This window comes from Procambarus clarkii, chromosome 60 (genome assembly GCF_040958095.1).
Source record: "Procambarus clarkii isolate CNS0578487 chromosome 60, FALCON_Pclarkii_2.0, whole genome shotgun sequence".
In the NCBI taxonomy this organism is placed as follows: Eukaryota; Metazoa; Arthropoda; class Malacostraca; order Decapoda; family Cambaridae; genus Procambarus; species Procambarus clarkii.
In genome coordinates, this window is record NC_091209.1 from 12,408,227 (window position 1) to 12,428,226 (window position 20,000).

The 20,000-nt window shown below is 46.1% G+C and overlaps 2 protein-coding genes across 6 annotated transcripts in view; one reads left to right on the top strand and one right to left on the bottom strand.

Moving 5' to 3' along the window:
* The window catches only part of LOC123751525 (discoidin domain-containing receptor 2), a 212,196-nt gene that overhangs the window by 77,743 nt on the left and 114,453 nt on the right, over positions 1–20,000 (bottom strand). For 2 of the 5 annotated variants that reach the window (XM_069307509.1, XM_069307505.1), the window contains exon 1: positions 9,293–9,548. The exons of 2 other annotated variants lie outside the window; for them this stretch is intronic. The gene's annotated coding sequence lies outside the window, so the exon portion shown is untranslated. Of the gene's footprint in view, positions 1–9,292; positions 9,549–20,000 lie in introns of those variants that run through there. One more of the 5 variants, XM_069307507.1, reaches the window with a different exon arrangement.
* LOC138353853 (uncharacterized) overlaps positions 13,740–20,000 on the top strand; it is a 13,411-nt gene continuing 7,150 nt past the window's right edge. Inside the window, exons 1-2 of the mRNA XM_069307281.1 lie at positions 13,740–15,239; positions 16,893–17,294. Coding sequence (XP_069163382.1) covers positions 13,740–15,239; positions 16,893–17,294 — 1,902 coding nt within the window. The remainder of the gene's footprint in view (positions 15,240–16,892; positions 17,295–20,000) is intronic.

Consider the following 20,000-nt stretch of genomic DNA (forward strand, 5'->3'; position numbering starts at 1 on the left):
CATGTAAACAATCAACACTGTGCTTCTCAGCTGTTGTTTAGTAATCAACATGCCTAGCCAGAGAGAGTGCTAAAGCGTCATTTTGACTATTACTCCAAGGCAGAAGTTGCTTTGTGAGAGCTTGTCCGAACGGTGTCTAATGACTGCCCAAGGTCCTACTCCAAGGGACAGAGAGGGAGGGAATGAGTGTGAATTAATGAGTCAGTGAGTTAGATGAGTGTGTGTACGGATGTGTATGAGAGATGAACACGCTAACCTGGGTGATGGATGGAACACGCTACCCTGGGTGATGGATGAATTAAAACACGCTACCCTGGGTGACGGATGAATTAAAACACGCTAACCTGGGTGATGGATGGGTGGAACACGCTACCCTGGGTGACGGATGAATTAAAACACGCTAACCTGGGTGATGGATGAATGGAAGAAGCTAACCTGGGTGAGTCATGACTGGAAAACACTCCAAAGGTGATTTAAACTTCTAGCAAACGAGCAATAGAAGTAATTAAGACGTTTTAACCACTAAGACAAGTCACCTCGACTTCCGTAAATTCGAAAACTTTTATAAGAAGGAAAAAAGGAAAACGAGACGAAAATTTATATATATATATATATATATATATATATATATATATATATATATATATATATATATATATATATATATATATATATAAAATAAAGAAATCCAATGCACAAACCGATATGTAATTTATATAATATACATAAAATTCTCTTGGGACCACTTTGATCAAATAATTATTTTTAAATTACAGTAATTATCAAGCAATTCCTCTTCTCTGTTACGCCTCTTGAGCACACGAGGAGGAGTCAAGAGGAGAGAGAGGGGGGGGGCGAGGTGACTACGGGGGAAGGGTTAAAGAGGGGGGGAGGAGAGAGAAGACAAAGAGAGAGGGAGAGAGAGAAAAGGAAATGAGAAAGACGAATTTTAGTGGAGGAAATTAGTGGAAGGTTGTAGTGTTGTGTTGGTGAGGGGAGAGGGAATGTAAAGGGAGGGGAAACGTGTTCTCTGTGGTTTATTGAGGGGAAGAGTAGTGTAACTAGGAGAGACAACACCAGTTACTTCCCCCTATTCAGTTGTATTGAGAGAGAGAGTGTGTGTATTACTGCTCCATTCACATTTCTACAGAGAGAGGGAGAGAGACAGAAAGGGGGGGAGAGGGAGAGGGGGGGGGGGAGAGAGAGAGAGAGAGAGAGAGAGAGAGAGAGAGAGAGAGAGAGAGAGAGAGAGAGAGAGAGAGAGAGAGAGAGAGAGAGAGAGAGAGAGACAGAGAGAGAGACAGAGAGAGAGACAGAGAGAGAGACAGACAGAGACAGAGAGAGAGAATTGTAGTGATAGAGAGTACACTACTCCATTCATCACTGTCTCTAACCATTTCATTCATTTTTAACCATTGACTCAACGAGTCAATTCATGTTTTCCTAATGTGAGTAATATGCTATGACTGTCCCTACTAAGGGCACAGTATTATGTAAGCTATGAAAAGAAAGAGCTCATGCCTTACAGACAAAAGTCAAAAGGGGAACTCTGATTTTCTACCCTTGACAAAAATTATTTCGAGATTATTTTCTTAAAAGTAATATTATACTTCATAACATTAGACTTAACACAAATATATATTCATATTTTTAAGTGCATAGGAATATCCTAAGCGAGAGGTGTACCCATTTCTCTGTGTAAAGGGGGGCCTGACGGCTGAGTGGATAGCGCTCGGTATTCGTAGTCCTAAGGTCTGGGGATTGATCCCCGGCCGAGGCGGAAACAAATGGGCAGAGTTTCTTTCACCATGATGCACCTGTTCACCTTGCAATAAATATGTACCTGGGAGTTAGACAGCTGCTTCGGACTGCATCCTGGGTTGGTGTGTGTGGGGGGGGGGGGGGGGGGGGGGGAGGGGGGAATCAGTCGACTGACAGTTGAGAGGCGGGACCAAAGAGCCACAGCTCAACCCCCGCAACCACAACTAGGTGAGTACACAGACTTTCCGTACTGATTTATTCAGAAAGAAAGAATACTTGTTGGTTGGGTCTATAATGGTATGTCATAAGCCTTAATAACCCTTCAGGGGTTAATAGGACTTGTAAGCTAATGTCACGGCTTTATTAACCATTCAGAGGTTAACAAGCATGACCCCACCACCGAGCCAATTAACACAATTATACTAAATATTTGATAATATTTGCTACAATTATCGTTTAAGTTTTAACTATTTTCGTTTATTTTTTTTTTTTTTTGTATATCATAAGCCTCCGTTATTCTGATCTGTGTACTTATCTCCTTCCTTTATCTGTTCTTCTCTACCTTTCATGTTCGTCCTGTTATCACCATTTTCCCTACTCAATTTTTTTTTTCAATTCCTGTTCGACAGCTTTAGATATTGTAATGCTTTCTCTCTCTCTCTCTCTCTCTCTCTCTCTCTCTCTCTCTCTCTCTCTCTCTCTCTCTCCCCCTCACCCCCTCTCTCTCTCTCTCTCTCTCTCTCTCTCTCTCTCTCTCTCTCTCTCTCTCCCCCTCACCCCCCCTCTCTCTCTCTCTCTCTCTCTCTCCCCCTCACCCCCCCTCTCTCTCTCTCTCTCTCACTATTTCTTGTTCCTCCTCCTCTTGTACCTTCCTGATAATTTATAATATAGACGAACCGAAACATCGTATTATTTACATTTTAGCCCGAGACAGGGCCGTCCCGTCCTCCACAGGGACGGGGATACCACTTTGGACGGCATGTTCAAAATATGAACAGTCGTACACCCCCCCCCCCCTCGTCCGAAAAAATTGTTCTAATGGTTTGCTATAGGCTATAAAAAAACAAAACTGCAACAGCCTAGTTATCAACTTAAGCTTTATAAGCTTTCCTAGGCCTAAATAAGCAGTTCTAGGCCTAATAGTTGCAATCTGATGCTCACTTTAATTCACACTCTTATGCCTAGGAAAAGTCTATTGTTCTGTTATATATATATATATATATATATATATATATATATATATATATATATATATATATATATATAATATATATATATATATATAATATATATATATATATATATATATATAATATATATATATATATATATATATATATATATATATATATATATATATATATATAATCTTAAACCCTCTACCAAAATAGTTTACAATGTTGACTATTTTTGTGGAGGGAGAGAGAACTGGATAAGCACCTCCAAAGGATACCTGATCAACCAGGCTGTGACTCATACGTCAGGCTGCGAGCAGCCGCGTCCAACAGCCTGGTTGATCAGTCCAGCAACCAGGAGGCCTGGTCGACGACCGGGCCGCGGGGACACTAAGCCCCGGAAGCACCTCAAGGTAACCTCAAGGTCAAGGGTTACACCAGTTTGTCCTCTGTACCGTCTTTCCATAGTCCTTGTAGGAACGAACTGTCATCTTTGATGGATGGTTGTCATTGTCTTGGGGCCATGATATAAACAGTATATATATATTATATTTTGGTTCGCTTATATATTTCACGGAGAATATGTTGTGTCATATACACAAGCGAGCCAACAGCTGGGTACATGGGTACAGGCGTTGCGTTACTGTTAGTCACCGCGCATGCGCTCAAGTATAGGATAAGGTTACGTCACTATGCACCAATCCACGTGCTCTTCTTGGTCCGGTACAGGGTGGTTCAGAGCTGTATATCCGTCCATAGGTCCGGTACAGAGGCGCCTATGTGGCAGGAGCGTAACGACCTGACTACGGGGTTGGTGGTATAGATGGAGAAGAACACTCTACGTGTGGGGTTATCTTGAGGTTATCTTGAGATGATTTCGGGGCTTTAGTGTCCCCGCGGCCCGGTCCTCGACCAGGCCTCCACCCCCAGGAAGCAGCCCGTGACAGCTGACTAACACCCAGGTACCTATTTTACTGCTAGGTAACAGGTAACAACTAGGGTTCCATGCTGGTGTCGCATATACTTCTACTTCAGCACGCCTACTGATGTGACATGGAATCTATACTCTTTATCACAAAGAATGTATATGCATTGATAGAAATCCTGGTTTCTGTACTAAAGTCGTCTTCGTATGTTCGCTGAGATTTGTGTCCTGGTGACGCTAGGGCTATTTCTGTGCACTTCCGGCGAGAGGCTCTGGTTGTGTCTGTCTCTGACCCGTCTCTTCTGCTCTCCAGCTGTCGTCCTCTCTCTGTTACAGTCTATTTTCATAACTGTTTTACGTGTGTACATGTTAGTTTGAACCTTCAGGGAGTGAGGTGTTTCTCTCTCTCTCTCTCTCTCTCTCTCTCTCTCTCTCTCCTCACTTTACCCTCTCTCTCTCCCTTTCTCTCTCTCTCTCTCTCTCTCCTCACTTTACCCTCTCTCTTTCCCTTTCTCTCTCTCTCTCTCTCTCTCTCTCTCTCTCTCTCTCTCTCTCTCTCTCTCTCTCTCTCTCTCTCTCTCTCACACACACACAAACAAGTAATAATGGTGATAAGGAATTCAATGATTGAGGCAAACTCAGTACCCCGGATTTAAGCGCCTCTCAATTGCTAATTGTGAGGCGTAGCCCAAGAGGTGGAGCTTCATTACCACACGCACAGATAAGTACACACACACACACACACCGATATGAATAATGGATCCAGCTTTACAGGCCAAAAAAAGGTTAGATAAAACATATATAAAAAGGAACTAAGAAAAAGACCAAAAAAGGTGTGTTCGTATACCTCAGCCTTCCACTTCCGGTCCTGTACGATAAACACATCTTTTGTTTACATCCGTGGCGTGTCTGCCAGACGCACAAAGACGCCGCCTCACCCATGTGTTAAAAGGTGTAAACAGGAAATTTCTAGAAAGACTTTCCATGTGATAAAACTATTGAATTCACAATACTGTTTGAAAATGGTGTGTGTGTGTGTGTGTGTACTCACCTATTTGTGCTTGCGGGGGTTGAGCTCTGGCTCTTTGGTCCCGCCTCTCAACTGTCAATCAACTGGTGTACAGATTCCTGAGCCTACTGGGCTCTATCATATCTACATTTGCAACTGTGTATGGAGTCAGCCTCCACAACATCACTGCCTAATGCAATTCACCTGTTAACTACTCTGACACTGAAAAAGTTCTTTCTAACGTCCCTGTGGCTCATTTGGGTACTCAGTTTCCACCTGTGTTCTCATATTCGCGTACCACCAGTGTTGAATAGTTTATCCTTGTCTACCCTGTCAATTTCCCTGAGGATTTTGTAGGTAGTGATCATGTCTCCTCTTACTCTTCATTCATTTCCAATATCCTTTCCTCGTAACTCATGCTTCTTAGTTCTGGGACTAGTCTAGTGGCATACCTCTGAACTTTTTCCAGCTTCGTCTTGTATTTGATTATATATATATATATATATATATATATATATATATATATATATATATATATATATATAACTAGAATTAGGCGAAAAGCATTACCAATTGTGGTGGTTTCGTGGAACGGAATTTGATTGAGTCTGCTCTAATCAGTGTCCAAATCTTCTTAATGTTAGTACTCGTATGTACAAACTTGATCCATTTGTAAGTTATAATATTGCACAACAGTTTAAGAAAAAAACTCTGATAGAGAGGCTTACAATGTTTCATTACAATTTTATATTCATATATTATGTGTTCATGAGGCTTTTCTTTAATCTTTCATCCTTATTCTCTGACCGCTTAATCCTCTTTGACCATTCTAAGCTAAGCTATACCAGTTTCTGGTTAATTCTTTCTCCTAGAGATGGGTTGGTCAGGTTCCAGGTGTTGGCCTGTATCCTCTCTCCCTTTCCTCTAGTCAGTCTAGTGTTGACAAAGGCTTTAACAGGCCGAAACGTTCCCTTCCTTTCACATTTCTTTGTGGATTTTCCGCATAAATATGATCAGTGTTTTGTGATCGTCAATAGCATATTTTATATATATATATATATATATATATAATATATATATATATATATATATATATATATATATATATATATATATATATATAGGGGTACCAACTCTGGTCCAAATGTAGGGACCCACAGCCTCGAAGAAGAAAATAAGGAGTATTCAGAGAAGACCTTGTGGATTCTCACTGAACACTTTAATCTTTTCCTCTCCTACAACCCCTATTATTTTGAATATATATTTTGTTTTATTTTATTGCAATGCTACAGTTTACAGAGAACACACACATATAACAATCAGCGTTCGAAGACCTCGTCCAGCTCCTCGGAGGTTGGGTGCGTACCCAGGATACAGCAACGTATTTTCCCCTCTTAACTGCGACACAGAGGCGCTGGACAGGAAACGCTACTATATTCGTTCATATTCAGAGCTATATATATATATATATATATTAGTATATTTTGGTAGCAGTCTTTCCTGTAGACATATATTATTAAATATGACCGAAAAAGTAAGATTAATAATTCTAACACGAATTTTCTCAATCTTTCGTACATTACGCTTCACTGTTGGAGGTAAATCAAAAATCACTTCTCCAAAATTCATGTAAAAATAAAAAAATATCCAAAAAATATCTCCAAAATAAAAATGAATTTTGGAGAATTGATTTTTGATTTACCTCCAACAGTGAAGCGTAATGTACGAAAGATTGAGAAAATTCGTGTTAGAATTATTAATCTTACTTTTTCGGTCATATTTAATAATATATATATATATATATATATATATATATATATATATATATATATATATATATATATATATATATATATATATATATATATATATAGAAGGGGTACCACCTCTGGTGCAAATGTAGGGACCCATAGCCTCGGAGAAGAAAATAAAGTGTGTGTGTGTATATCACGAAAATAAACACGTGATTAAAAATGTGACAGTGTCAGACCACGGAGGAAAATTTAAACAGGAATTTCCTTAAGTACTTTCGTACATGTCTTCGATATTTCTTGTGTTTTTCTTCACTGAAGCAGGAAGTTGAAAAATTAACTCTAAAGTTAATTTTTACTTTTTTTTTATATGAACTTTGAGCAACCCGTTCTCGCAAATTTAATAAGTCAATATTGACTTATTAAATATGTGCATAGGTGACATACTTAACATAATAGATACCCTTAAAAAGATTCATAGAAAACACCGACCTTACCTAACCTACTTAGTATGTTAAGATAAACATCTTATTGCTTCGTAATTACAATTATTACCTAACCTATAATAGGTATAGGTTAAGTAATAATTGTAATTACGAAGCAATAAGATGCTTATCTTAAGATACTAACAAGGTTAGGTAAGGTCGGTGTTTTCTATGAATCTTTTTAAGGGTATCTATTATGTTTAGTATATCACCTATGCACGTAGTTAATAAGTCAATATTGACTTTACGAATTTGCGAGAACGGGTTGCCTTTGAGAGAGCTGATAGCTGACGAAGTTCAAAAATGAAATTTGGAGATTTACTTTTTATTCACTGAAGCAGGAAGTAGAAAAACATAAGAAATATCGAAGATTTGTGCCAGAATCAAATCTAAAACTTTGTCGTTTTCAACGAAATATGTTTAAAATAAAGACAGCCACTTAAATATACTAATAAATAAAAATAGACACATAAATATATATATATATATTTAAACATATATATATTAGTATATTTGTTACGTGTAAACCAGTCTTTGAGAATGAAAGAAACCCTTACGAAACGCTTTTAGGCGTAAGACCAAAAATAAAAATGTAAAAAATTAATTTTGGAGAGTTAATTTTTAAATTACCCTCGACAGTGAAGAAAAACGTAAGAAATATTGATTAGATTCGTGTTAGAATGATTAATCTTACCTTTCGGTCATATTCAACAACATATGTTTACAAGAAAGACTGCTACCAATATATATATATTATATATATAAAATATTCCCCCCACACAGTTGGTTTAAGGAATGGCTATTAGTGTTCAACACAAGCAAGTGTAAGGTGATGAAACTTGGAACAGGTGACAGGAGGATGATGCACAATGAAGGGAAACTACCACCTTATAACTACTAGAGAAAAAGACCTGGGAACGGACACCACCAAACCTAACTCCAAAAACTCAAAAAATAGGATAGCATCAGCATCGTACTCTATGCTAGCAAAAGTTATAACATCATTCAGGAACCTAAATTAGTATGCAAACGAGGCTCGTCCTAAAATTGCAAGGGATCGGCTATGAAAGAACTAGACCTGGCATCACTGTAGAAAAGGAGAGTTAAGGCATGATGCCTATAAAATGCTAATATGCATTGACAAAAGTGGAACAGGAGAATTCAAAATAAATACCAGTAGATCAAGAGAGCACGGATGGAAACTGGAGTCTCAGACGAGTCATAGAAATGTGAGGAACTTCTATTTAAACGTACAAGTAAGAAAATGGAATGAATTATATTATCAAGTTATAAACGCTAGTCGATACGATGAAAGAATAGGTCGTTGCATTAGGCAACAGGTGGGTAAAAAGGCGGGGTCCAAGAGCTAAAGTTCGATCCCGCAGACACAAATGGTTAAGCGATGAGTCACAATAACGTGGCTGAAGTATGTTGACCAGACCACACACTAGAAGGTGAAGGGACGACGACGTTTCGGTCCGTCCTGGACCATTCACAATCGACTTGACAATGGTTCAGGACGGACCGAAACGTCGTCGTCCCTTCACCTTCTAGTGTGTGGTCTGGTCAACAAATGGTTGAGGAAACCTAAACATATCACAAAGTCTCATTTTCCAGGTCCGAGTTTAATTCCCCGATGATCCAAGTAATTATAAAAGTTATCGGGGCACGCAGACATAACGCCATCCAGTAGCACACTGGTCGAGGTTCTCGACTCTCACCCGAGGGACCCGGGTTCATTACCCGGTAAGAAAAGAACCTGTTTTGTTTCATCTCATGCACCTGTTCACCTGGCAATTAAGACAAGATACCCGGGAGTTCGGCAACTGTTGTGGTTTGCATTCTGTAGATGGTGAGTAGTTGACCTATGGGTGGAAGGAGGGGGGAGGTGGGGGGGGGGAGGAGAAGTCGATAAGCCTAAGTCGAGGTCCCCAACAAGCAGGAATTATTATTAATCAAACGAGGGTCCAAACTCACCTTGCCGGAGCACGACATTTTCACCCATGTGAATAAATCTATGCACTCATCTTCCCAGGAACACAGCATACAGAGATTCGCCTTAAGAACACACACAGCGAACAAACATAGCAACAAGGAAACACATCCTCTCAAGCACTTGAAAATGGGCCCCGGATAAATCTTGCCTTATCTGCCCAATTAGCAGTTCACCTAATTTGCATACTCACCCCCATTATCTGGAACTCCTGCTTCAACAATCACTCAAAACACCATCACTCAACCGGGGAAAAAACTACCAATAGACCCAGCACAAGGAACTTGTCTTTCACTCAACACGGTTCAACTCTTCCCGTGCCTCGAACGCCTCCCAGCCAAGAAAATCTATATAAAGTCACCTGGGAATCAAAAAAGGTTTCACTCAATGGCTGCCTCTGGCGAGAGTGTCACACATCCTCCCTCTATGACAGCTTGGGTAATACTGGCAAGGTTTCTTTCTGGGACTCCATCTCCGTGACGCCCCGCCCCCAAGCCACCTCCGAGGGAGTTGCCACCGGGTAATTTATGGGCGTTTGCAGAGTGTCTAATTACGCTATTTGCAGTAGCACCGAAGCCCCGTGACGTCACGTGGATAAACAATGCATTTGTTGAATAGTATGTGAGTGAGAGAGATCATGCTGGGAGAGACCAACAGGCCTTGCTCATACATACATACATACATACATACATACATACATACATACATGCATACATATATATACAGTATAATGCATTACATACCTCAAAAACGGTGAATGTATTCACTCAGGTCCGTGAGTACATACACGCACAGACATAGGATGCGATGAGGGCGGGAGTTATCAGGGGCAAGGGTCAAGTCATTAAGCCCTGGGAAAAGGGGTCAGGATAAGGATTTGCGATGGGACATGGTGGGGGGGGGGGGGGAAGGAATGGTGCCCAACCACTTGTGGACGGTCGGGGATTGAACGCCGACCTGCAGGAAGCGAGACGTATGCCCTGACCACCACAGGATGCCCAGAACACATCAACTCTGGAGTTCGCTATGAACAATGAGTCAAAACATAAGTTTCACCCCCCCCCCCTCATTCATACCGATATCACTAGAATAATATTGATTGATATCAGGCAAATGTCAAGAAAAAGTATCTTTTTCAGAACTCGTATATATATATATATATATATATATATATATATATATATATATATATATATATATATATATATATATATATATATTATATAGGACATTAATGTGTGTTAATATTTACTAATGTTAAAAATGACAGACGAATCTAGTGTCTTTTCTGCCACTTTTAAAACAGCGGTGACAACGGCGCTCCATAAAAGGAGCAAAAACAGCAAAGCAATAAATTATGGACCGCTGGAACTAACATCACACATCAATGTAATCTTCAGAAAGAGGTTATCTTCTTGAGGTTATCTTGAGATGATTTCGGGGCTTTAGTGTCCCTGCTGCCCGGTCCTCGACCAGGCCTCCACTCCCAGGAAGCAGCCCGTGACAGCTGACTAACACCCAGGTACCTATTTTACTGCTAGGTAACAGGGGCATAGGGTGAAAGAAACTTTGCCCATTGTTTCTCGCCGGCGCCTGGGATTGAACCCGGGACCACAGGATCACAAGCCCCGCGTGCTGTCCGCTCGGCCGACCGGCTCCAGTGCCAAGATCACAAAACACGTGGTCACAACGTCACCACGACCAAGAACATCATGGGTTCCTCAAACCGTATATACTCCCAGACACGCAGGCGAGATATAAAAGTTACAACAGGGGGTGAACAAATAATTACACCATGTGTAAAACTAGAAAAACTTGTGTCAAAATCATGTTATGTCAGTGTCTGGGATGCTCCCGGACGCAGGTTCGAATCCTCGTCACGGCCCTTGTGGATTTGTTCTTTAGAAAGACTTGTTCCAAATCTGTATACTCGTGTAATAACGCCCTACGAGATCAGGTGGTATGAAATGTAGGGATGTAATAGGTACTCTTAGAGAGAGAATTCTACTACCCTTTAGAACCTAAAGCTTTTCAAAGCCCTCTCTTTATATACTATAACCATAACTAAAGCCATTATTCCTCCAAGGAGTGCCGGACCAACCGGGCTGTGGTGGGTATGTGGGCCTGCGGGCCGCTCCAAGCAACAGCCTGGTGGACCAAACTCTCAAAAGTCAAGCCTGGCCTCGGGCCGGGCTTGGGGAGTAGAAGAACTCCCAGAACCCCATCAACCAGGTATATGTGGGCCTGCGGGCCGCTCCAAGCAACAGCCTGGTGGACTTAACTCTCACAAGTCAAGCCTGGCCTCGGGCCGGGCTTGGGGAGTAGAAGAACTCCCAGAACCCCATCAACCAGGTATATGTGGGCCTGCGGGCCGCTCCAAGCAACAGCCTGGTGGACTTAACTCTCACAAGTCAAGCCTGGCCTCGGGCCGGGCTTGGGGAGTAGAAAAACTCCCAGAACCCCATCAACCAGGTATATGTGGGCCTGCGGGCCGCTCCAAGCAACAGCCTGGTGGACTTAACTCTCACAAGTCAAGCCTGGCCTCGGGCCGGGCTTGGGGAGTAGAAAAACTCCCAGAACCCCATCAACCAGGTATCAACCAGATATAGCCAACCTCCTAGGTAGCCCTAGATTAAGCAACTTCAGAAGATATCAACCAGGAGACCTGACCAGAAGTCTACCCAAGTAGACATTAATCTACCAAACCAACACAGTTTTCAATGCTGGTCACTCCTTATTCTCTACATATTCGTTCCCTTCATTGAATCTATCAAGGTTCAATACGTTCTTCTGGCATTTAGATTTTGTTCTAACGCTTGTTACCTAGCAGTAAAATAGGTACCTGGGTGTTAGTCAGCTGTCACGGGCTGCTTCCTGGGGGTGGAGGCCTGGTCGAGGACCGGGCCGCGGGGACACTAAAGCCCCTAAATCAACTCAAGATAACCTCAAGATAACTCAAGAAGACGTAATAGACGTCGATAGCTTGTTTCAAGCTTAGATTAGACGAGTCTTGGTGGATAGCAACAGGAGCTCCCTCGTATAGATCAATATAGATTTTAATTCAATCAGGGATTCACCCTCGTGAATAAGTCCCAGTTTACAGGTCGTTTCTCTCGGCTGGAGGAAACAATTGTCACGACTCACCAGGGGTAAAACTTCATTCACAGATTCGCCGTCTTGAATGGCGCCGCTGTTCATTCACCTCTGGTTGTCTGTGAGTCACGCTCCGCACATAATACCTAGAGCCCAATCGTTCCCTGACTCTTAAAGGTCATTAACCCCCCCCCCCCTCCTTTTCACATAGTGTCCTTATTAATGGTTATCTTGAGATGATTTCGGGGCTTTTAGTGTCCCCGCGGCCCGGTCCTCGACCAGGCCTCCACTCCCAGGAAGCAGCCCGTGACAGCTGACTAACACCCAGGTACCTATTTTACTGCTAGGTAACAGGGGCATAGGGTGAAAGAAACTCTGCCCATTGTTTCTCGCCGGCGCCTGGGATCGAACCCAGGACCACAGGATCACAAGTCCAGCGTGCTGTCCGCTCGGCCGACCGGCTCCCTACACTCGCTAAAAGGCCATCTCTAGTATCCTCTGGTACCATGACCTGTTCGCTGCCTCAACTTATGGCCCTCTACATGTTGCAAAATGGCCCCAACGTGTTGCAAAATGGCCCCAACGTGTTGTAAAATGGCCCCTACATGTTGCCAAATGGCCCTCCTTATGGGGCCATGGCCCCTAAAGGGGGGGGGGGGGCATGGCCCCTAGTTTAGGAAATAGCGACTTAGACACCGTACCCGTCTTTAGTGCGACATTTTTATTCCTTAGACTATAAGCAACATTATATATATTCGGGGCGACCTCGATCTCCCGGGCTCCGTCTCACGTCTTAAAGAACTTCAAACTCCAGGGGCCTGGGGCCAGATTCACGAAAGCACTTACGCAAGCACTTACGAACGTATACATCTTTTCTCAATCTTTGGCGGCTTTGTTTCCAATTATTAAACAGTTAATGAGCTCCGAAGCCCCAGGAGGCTGTTTATAACAATAACAACAGTTGAATGGGAAGTTTTCATGCTTGTAAACTGTTTAATAAATGTAACCAAAGCTGCCAAAGATTGAGAAAAGATGTACAGGTTCGTAAGTGTTTGCGTAAGTGCTTTCGTGAATCTGGCCCCTGGACGGTAGAGCGATGGTCTCGCTTCTTACAGGTCGGCGTTCAATCCCCGACCGTCCACAAGTGGTTGGGCACCATCCCCCCCCCCGTCCCGTCCCAAATCCTTATCCTGACCCCTTCCTAGTGCTAAATAGTCGTAATGGCTTGTCACTTTCCCCCTGATAATTCACTCCCTTATTTTAATTAGTTGTATTTGCAATGAAATTATCCATTCCGTAGAGAATGCGTTAGTCGGTGCCGCCACAGTTTTCAAGACTAACGTGAAGGTTCTATGCCTGTCCCGCTCATTGGTAGAACACTGGAGAAGAGTAAGGGGGAGACATGATCACTACCTACAAAATCCTCAGGGGGAATTGACCACGTGGTCTCTTGGTGTCGAGTGATTATTTGATTGATGAAGATTCAGCCACCCAAAAGCCTCAGGCTTTGGTTGGTTGGGCAATTTGTACCATCAACTTATTGGATCATGTCTCAATCACGTCGGTTGTGTTCCGGATCATGTACGTGGAACAACACGTGGAACACACAACCGCACGTGGAACACACAACCACACGTGGAACACAGAACAACCACACGTGGAACACAGAACAACCACACGTGGAACACAGAACAACCACACGTGGAACACAGAACAACCACACGTGGAACACAGAACAACCACACGTGGAACACAGAACAACCACACGTGGAACACAGAACAACCACACGTGGAACACAGAACAACCATACGTGGAACACAGAACAACCACACGTGGAACACAGAACAACCACACGTGGAACACAGAACAACCACACGTGGAACACAGAACAACCATACGTGGAACACAGAACAACCACACGTGGAACACAGAACAACCACACGTGGAACACAGAACAACCACACGTGGAACACAGAACAACCATACGTGGAACACAGAACAACCACACGTGGAACACAGAACAACCACACGTGGAACACAGAACAACCACACGTGGAACACAGAACAACCATACGTGGAACACAGAACAACCACACGTGGAACACAGAACAACCACACGTGGAACACAGAACAACCACACGTGGAACACAGAACAACCACACGTGGAACACAGAACAACCACACGTGGAACACAGAACAACCACACGTGGAACACAGAACAACCACACGTGGAACACAGAACAACCACACGTGGAACACAGAACATCCATACGTGGAACACAGAACCACACGTGGAACACACAACAACCACACGTGGAACACAACCACACGTGGAACACACAACCACACGTGGAACACAGAACAACCACACGTGGAACACACAACCACACGTGGAACACAGAACAACCACACGTGGAACACACAACCACACGTGGAACACAGAACAACCATACGTGGAACACAGAACAACCACACGTGGAACACAGAACAACCACACGTGGAACACAGAACAACCACACGTGGAACACAGAACAACCACACGTGGAACACAGAACAACCACACGTGGAACACAGAACAACCACACGTGGAACACAGAACAACCACACGTGGAACACAGAACAACCACACGTGGAACACAGAACATCCATACGTGGAACACAGAACCACACGTGGAACACACAACAACCACACGTGGAACACAACCACACGTGGAACACACAACCACACGTGGAACACAGAACAACCACACGTGGAACACACAACCACACGTGGAACACAGAACAACCACACGTGGAACACACAACCACACGTGGAACACAGAACAACCATACGTGGAACACAGAACAACCACACGTGGAACACAGAACCACACGTGGAACACAGAACAACCACACGTGGAACACAGAACAACCACACGTGGAACACAGAACAACCACACGTGGAACACAGAACAACCACACGTGGAACACAGAACAACCACACGTGGAACACAGAACAACCACACGTGGAACACAGAACATCCATACGTGGAACACAGAACCACACGTGGAACACACAACAACCACACGCGGAACACAACCACACGTGGAACACACAACCACACGTGGAACACAGAACAACCACACATGGAACACTAAAAGCATTACCCCACAGTGCCCAACACACACTCATCTAACACTATGAAATACAACCAAATTAACCTCTAAAACTTACATACAAATTATCTGAGAATCGTGTTATGTAGTCACGGACGAGGACCCGTATATTGAGCTGCTGATGACCACGGAAAAGTGGACGGGGGTGCCAGAGTGGACGGGGGTGCCAGAGTGGACGGGGGTGCCAGTGGACGGGGGTGCCAGCATGGACGGGGGTGCCAGAGTGGACGGGGGTGCCAGAGTGGACGGGGGTGCCAGTGGACGGGGCGTGGTTCCTTCTTGAGGTTATCTTGAGATGATTTCGGGGCTTTTTTAAGTGTCCCCGCGGCCCGGTCCTCGACCAGACCTCCACCCCCAGGAAGCAGCCCGTGACAGCTGACTAACACCCAGGTACCTAATTTACTGCTAGGTAACAGGGGCATAGGGTGAAAGAAACTGTGCCCATTGTTTCTCGCCGGCGGCTGGGATCGAACCCAGGACCACAGGATCACAAGACCCACTTGCTGTCCGTTCGGCCGACCGGCTCCCCTCCGGTGGGGGGGGAGGCCAGGGTGGTGGGGACAGATCCCGTCAAGCGTCGAGGTGCTCACGCCGACACACATCTCTGTAGTTGATTTGTTTACCTTTTGAGCTGTAGGGCTTTCTTGAAGAGCTTTAAGGCGGCCGAGGGGCAGCAGCGAGTCCAGGGAGGGCAGCAGCGAGGCCAGGGAGGGCAGCAGCAGCGAGGCCAGGGAGGGCAGCAGCAGCGAGGCCAGGGAGGGCAGCAGCAGCGAGGCCAGGGAGGGCAGCAGCAGCGAGGCCAGGGAGGGCAGCAGCAGCGAGGCCAGGGAGGGCAGCAGCAGCGAGGCCAGGGAGGGCAGCAGCAGCGAGGCCCAGGGAGGGCAGCAGCAGCGAGGCCCAGGGAGGGCAGCAGCGAGGCCCAGGGAGGGCAGCAGCGAGGTCAGGGAGGGCAGCAGCGAGGCCAGGGAGGGCAGCAGCGAGACCAAGGGAGACGGCAGCAGCGAGACCAGGGAGGGCAGCAGCGAGGCCAGGAAGGGCAGCAGCGAGGCCAGGGAGGGCAGTAGCGAGGCCAGGGAGGGCAGTAGCGAGGCCAGGGAGGGCAGTAGCGAGGCCAGGGAGGGCAGGAGCGAGGCCAGGGAGGGCAGGAGCGAGGCCAGGGAGGGCAGGAGCGAGGCCAGGGAGGGCAGCAGCGAGGCCCAGGGAGGGCAGCAGCGAGGCCCAGGGAGGGCAGCAGCGAGGCCCAGGGAGGGCAGCAGCGAGGCCCAGGGAGGGGCAGCAGCGAGGCCCAGGGAGGGGCAGCAGCGAGGCCAGGGAGGGGCAGCAGCGAGGCCAGGGAGGGGCAGCAGCGAGGCCAGGGAGGGGCAGCAGCGAGGCCAGGGAGGGGCAGCAGCGAGGCCAGGGAGGGGCAGCAGCGAGGCCAGGGAGGGCAGCAGCGAGGCCAGGGAGGGGCAGCAGCGAGGCCAGGGAGGGGCAGCAGCGAGGCCAGGGAGGGCAGCAGCGAGACCAAGGAAGACGGCAGCAGCGAGACCAAGGAAGACGGCAGCAGCGAGACCAAGGGAGAGGCAGCAGCGAGACCAAGGGAGAATCAGCAGCAGCAAGGCCAGGGAGGGGCAGCAGCGAGGCCAGGGAGGGCAGCAGCGAGGCCAAGGGAGACGGCAGCAGCGAGACCAAGGGAGACGGCAGCAGCGAGGCCAGGGAGGGCAGCAGCGAGGCCAGGGAGGGCAGCAGCGAGACCAAGGGAGACGGCAGCAGCGAGACCAAGGGAGACGGCAGCAGCGAGACCAAGGGAGACGGCAGCAGCGAGACCAAGGGAGACGGCAGCAGCGAGACCAAGGGAGACGGCAGCAGCGAGACCAAGGGAGACGGCAGCAGCGAGACCAAGGGAGACGGCAGCAGCGAGACCGAGGGAGACGGCAGCAGCGAGACCGAGGGAGACGGCAGCATGGTATACCAGCCCTGTAAACTTGCATCTAATCTTGTGTGTGGTTGTGATGCTTAACCTGTGTCTACTCGCCTAGTTGTGCTTGCAGGAGTCGAGCTCCAGCTCTCTGGTCCCGCCTCACGGGACACACACACACACACACACACACACACACACACACACACAGTGGTGTGACTGTCAGAGTGGTTGACAAATGGAATGCATTAGGAAGTGATGTGGCGGAGGCTGACTCCATACACAGTTTCAAGTGTAGATATGATAGAGCCCAATAGGCTCAGGAACCTGTACACCTGTTGATTGACAGTTGAGAGGCGGGACCAAAGAGCCAGAGCTCAACCCCCGCAAGCACAACTACATGAGTACAACTAGGTGAGTACACACACACACACACACACGTGAGTAGAACATACTGAATAAGATTAACATAATTCCCTTTCAACGAATCTAAAATATCTTAAGAACGAGAAAGGTGGGAAGGGGATAATAGATAGGAGAAAGGGGTTAATAGAGAAAGGGGTGGAAGAGGGGGGGGGATAGGGGGAGATAATGGAGGAGGAGGAGAGGGGGAGTCGAACGTGGTCCGTAAGTTCAGTCTGGGTGACTGTAAGCGGATTACCTCCCACCGTTCGTGTAGTGGGGCTGGCTGTCGAGTCGCTGGAGTGTGACGTCACGCGTAGCTGCCCAAGCGTTCGTCTTGTGAAATGCGTCTCGAGACGGATCGAGAGACGGGAGGGGGTGGTGTGGGAGGGGTCTGTTTATTACCTGTCTGGTTCCTTGCCCTTCTCTTCTCCGTCCGTTTATTCTTCCTGCTCTTCTTGACTATATTTGTATATCAGATTTTCCTGTCATCCCTTTGTACATTTTTTTTCATTCGTGTTCTTCGGCACTTTTATTTGTTCTGTTTTTCTTCCTTCCTTGTCTTATCTTTGTTTATCAGCAGCTTCATCATTCCGTTTTCTATATTTTCTTGATTTTCTTGTTTTACCATAACACAGCTTTTAGATTATTTGAGTTTCCACCGTTTTCTGACTAATTTTACATTCTCTCTCTCTCTCCCTCCCTCACCTCTCTCTCTCCCTCCCTCACACCTCTCTCTCCCTCCCTCACACCTCTCTCTCCCTCCCTCACACCTCTCTCTCTCTCCCTCCCTCACACCTCTCTCTCTCTCCCTCCCTCACACCTCTCTCTCTCTCCCTCCCTCACACCTCTCTCTCTCTCTCTCTCCCTCCCTCACACCTCTCTCTCTCTCTCTCTCTCCCTCTCCCTCTCTCTCCCTCTCCCTCTCTCTCCCTCACCCCTCTCTCTCTCCCTCACCCCTCTCTCTCTCCCTCACCCCTCTCTCTCTCCCTCACCCCTCTCTCTCTCCCTCACCCCTCTCTCTCTCCCTCACCCCTCTCTCTCTCCCTCACCCCTCTCTCTCTCCCTCACCCCTCTCTCTCTCCCTCACCCCTCTCTCTCTCTCTCTCCCTCACCCCTCTCTCTCTCTCTCTCCCTCACCCCTCTCTCTCTCTCTCTCCCTCACCCCTCTCTCTCTCTCTCTCCCTCACCCCTCTCTCTCTCTCTCTCCCTCACCCCTCTCTCTCTCTCTCTCCCTCACCCCTCTCTCTCTCTCTCTCCCTCACCCCTCTCTCTCTCTCTCTCCCTCACCCCTCTCTCTCTCTCTCTCCCTCACCCCTCTCTCTCTCTCTCTCCCTCACCCCTCTCTCTCTCTCTCTCCCTCACCCCTCTCTCTCTCTCTCTCCCTCACCCCTCTCTCTCTCTCTCTCCCTCACCCCTCTCTCTCTCTCTCTCCCTCACCCCTCTCTCTCTCTCTCTCTCTCTCCCTCACCCCTCTCTCTCTCTCTCTCCCTCACCCCTCTCTCTCTCTCTCTCCCTCACCCCTCTCTCTCTCTCTCTCCCTCACCCCTCTCTCTCTCTCTCTCCCTCACCCCTCTCTCTCTCTCTCTCCCTCACCCCTCTCTCTCTCTCTCTCTCTCCCTCACCCCTCTCTCTCTCTCTCTCCCTCACCCCTCTCTCTCTCTCTCTCCCTCACCCCTCTCTCTCTCTCCCTCCCTCACCCCTCTCTCTCCCCCACCCCTCTCTCTCTCTCTCCTCTCCATGCATGAGGTATTCCTCACACACACCTGTGACCCCCTCTCACCTGACCCACCTGCCCAATTAACAAAGAGAAAGGGTTGAACGAGGTCCGTAAATATCTTTAGCAAGTTACAAAAATATTGAGAAAATGATCTTTGTGAAGCGAAAATTTTAAAACATTATAAGAGTTGAAAAATGTTACATATTGCGTGAATTTTGTATCAACATTGATATATATTTTTATTTTTATTATTATCGTTACGAAAATAAATTAAATTTGCATATATTTTATTTTATTTGTAGAGATTTTATTATTCAGAGAAAAATTCAGGAAATGTATATAAATAAATTTGAGAGAAAAAAATGTCGAAAATATCTATATTGATATATTGCAAATATTAATATATTTATCCAGGTGTCAAGGTGATGTGTCAAGCTTGACAGCATACAGTAAGAAGCGTTAGATTAAACTTGAATATATTCAGGTTACTTGACCGAGAGCTAACTTAGAAGATATTAATATATGGACACAAATAATAAACTTAGTCCCAGCCGCTGAGAAGCCCACACTGATAAACTTAGCTTTATCCAAAGCTAACTTTAAGAATTAAGTTGTACACTTAATTTTAAAAA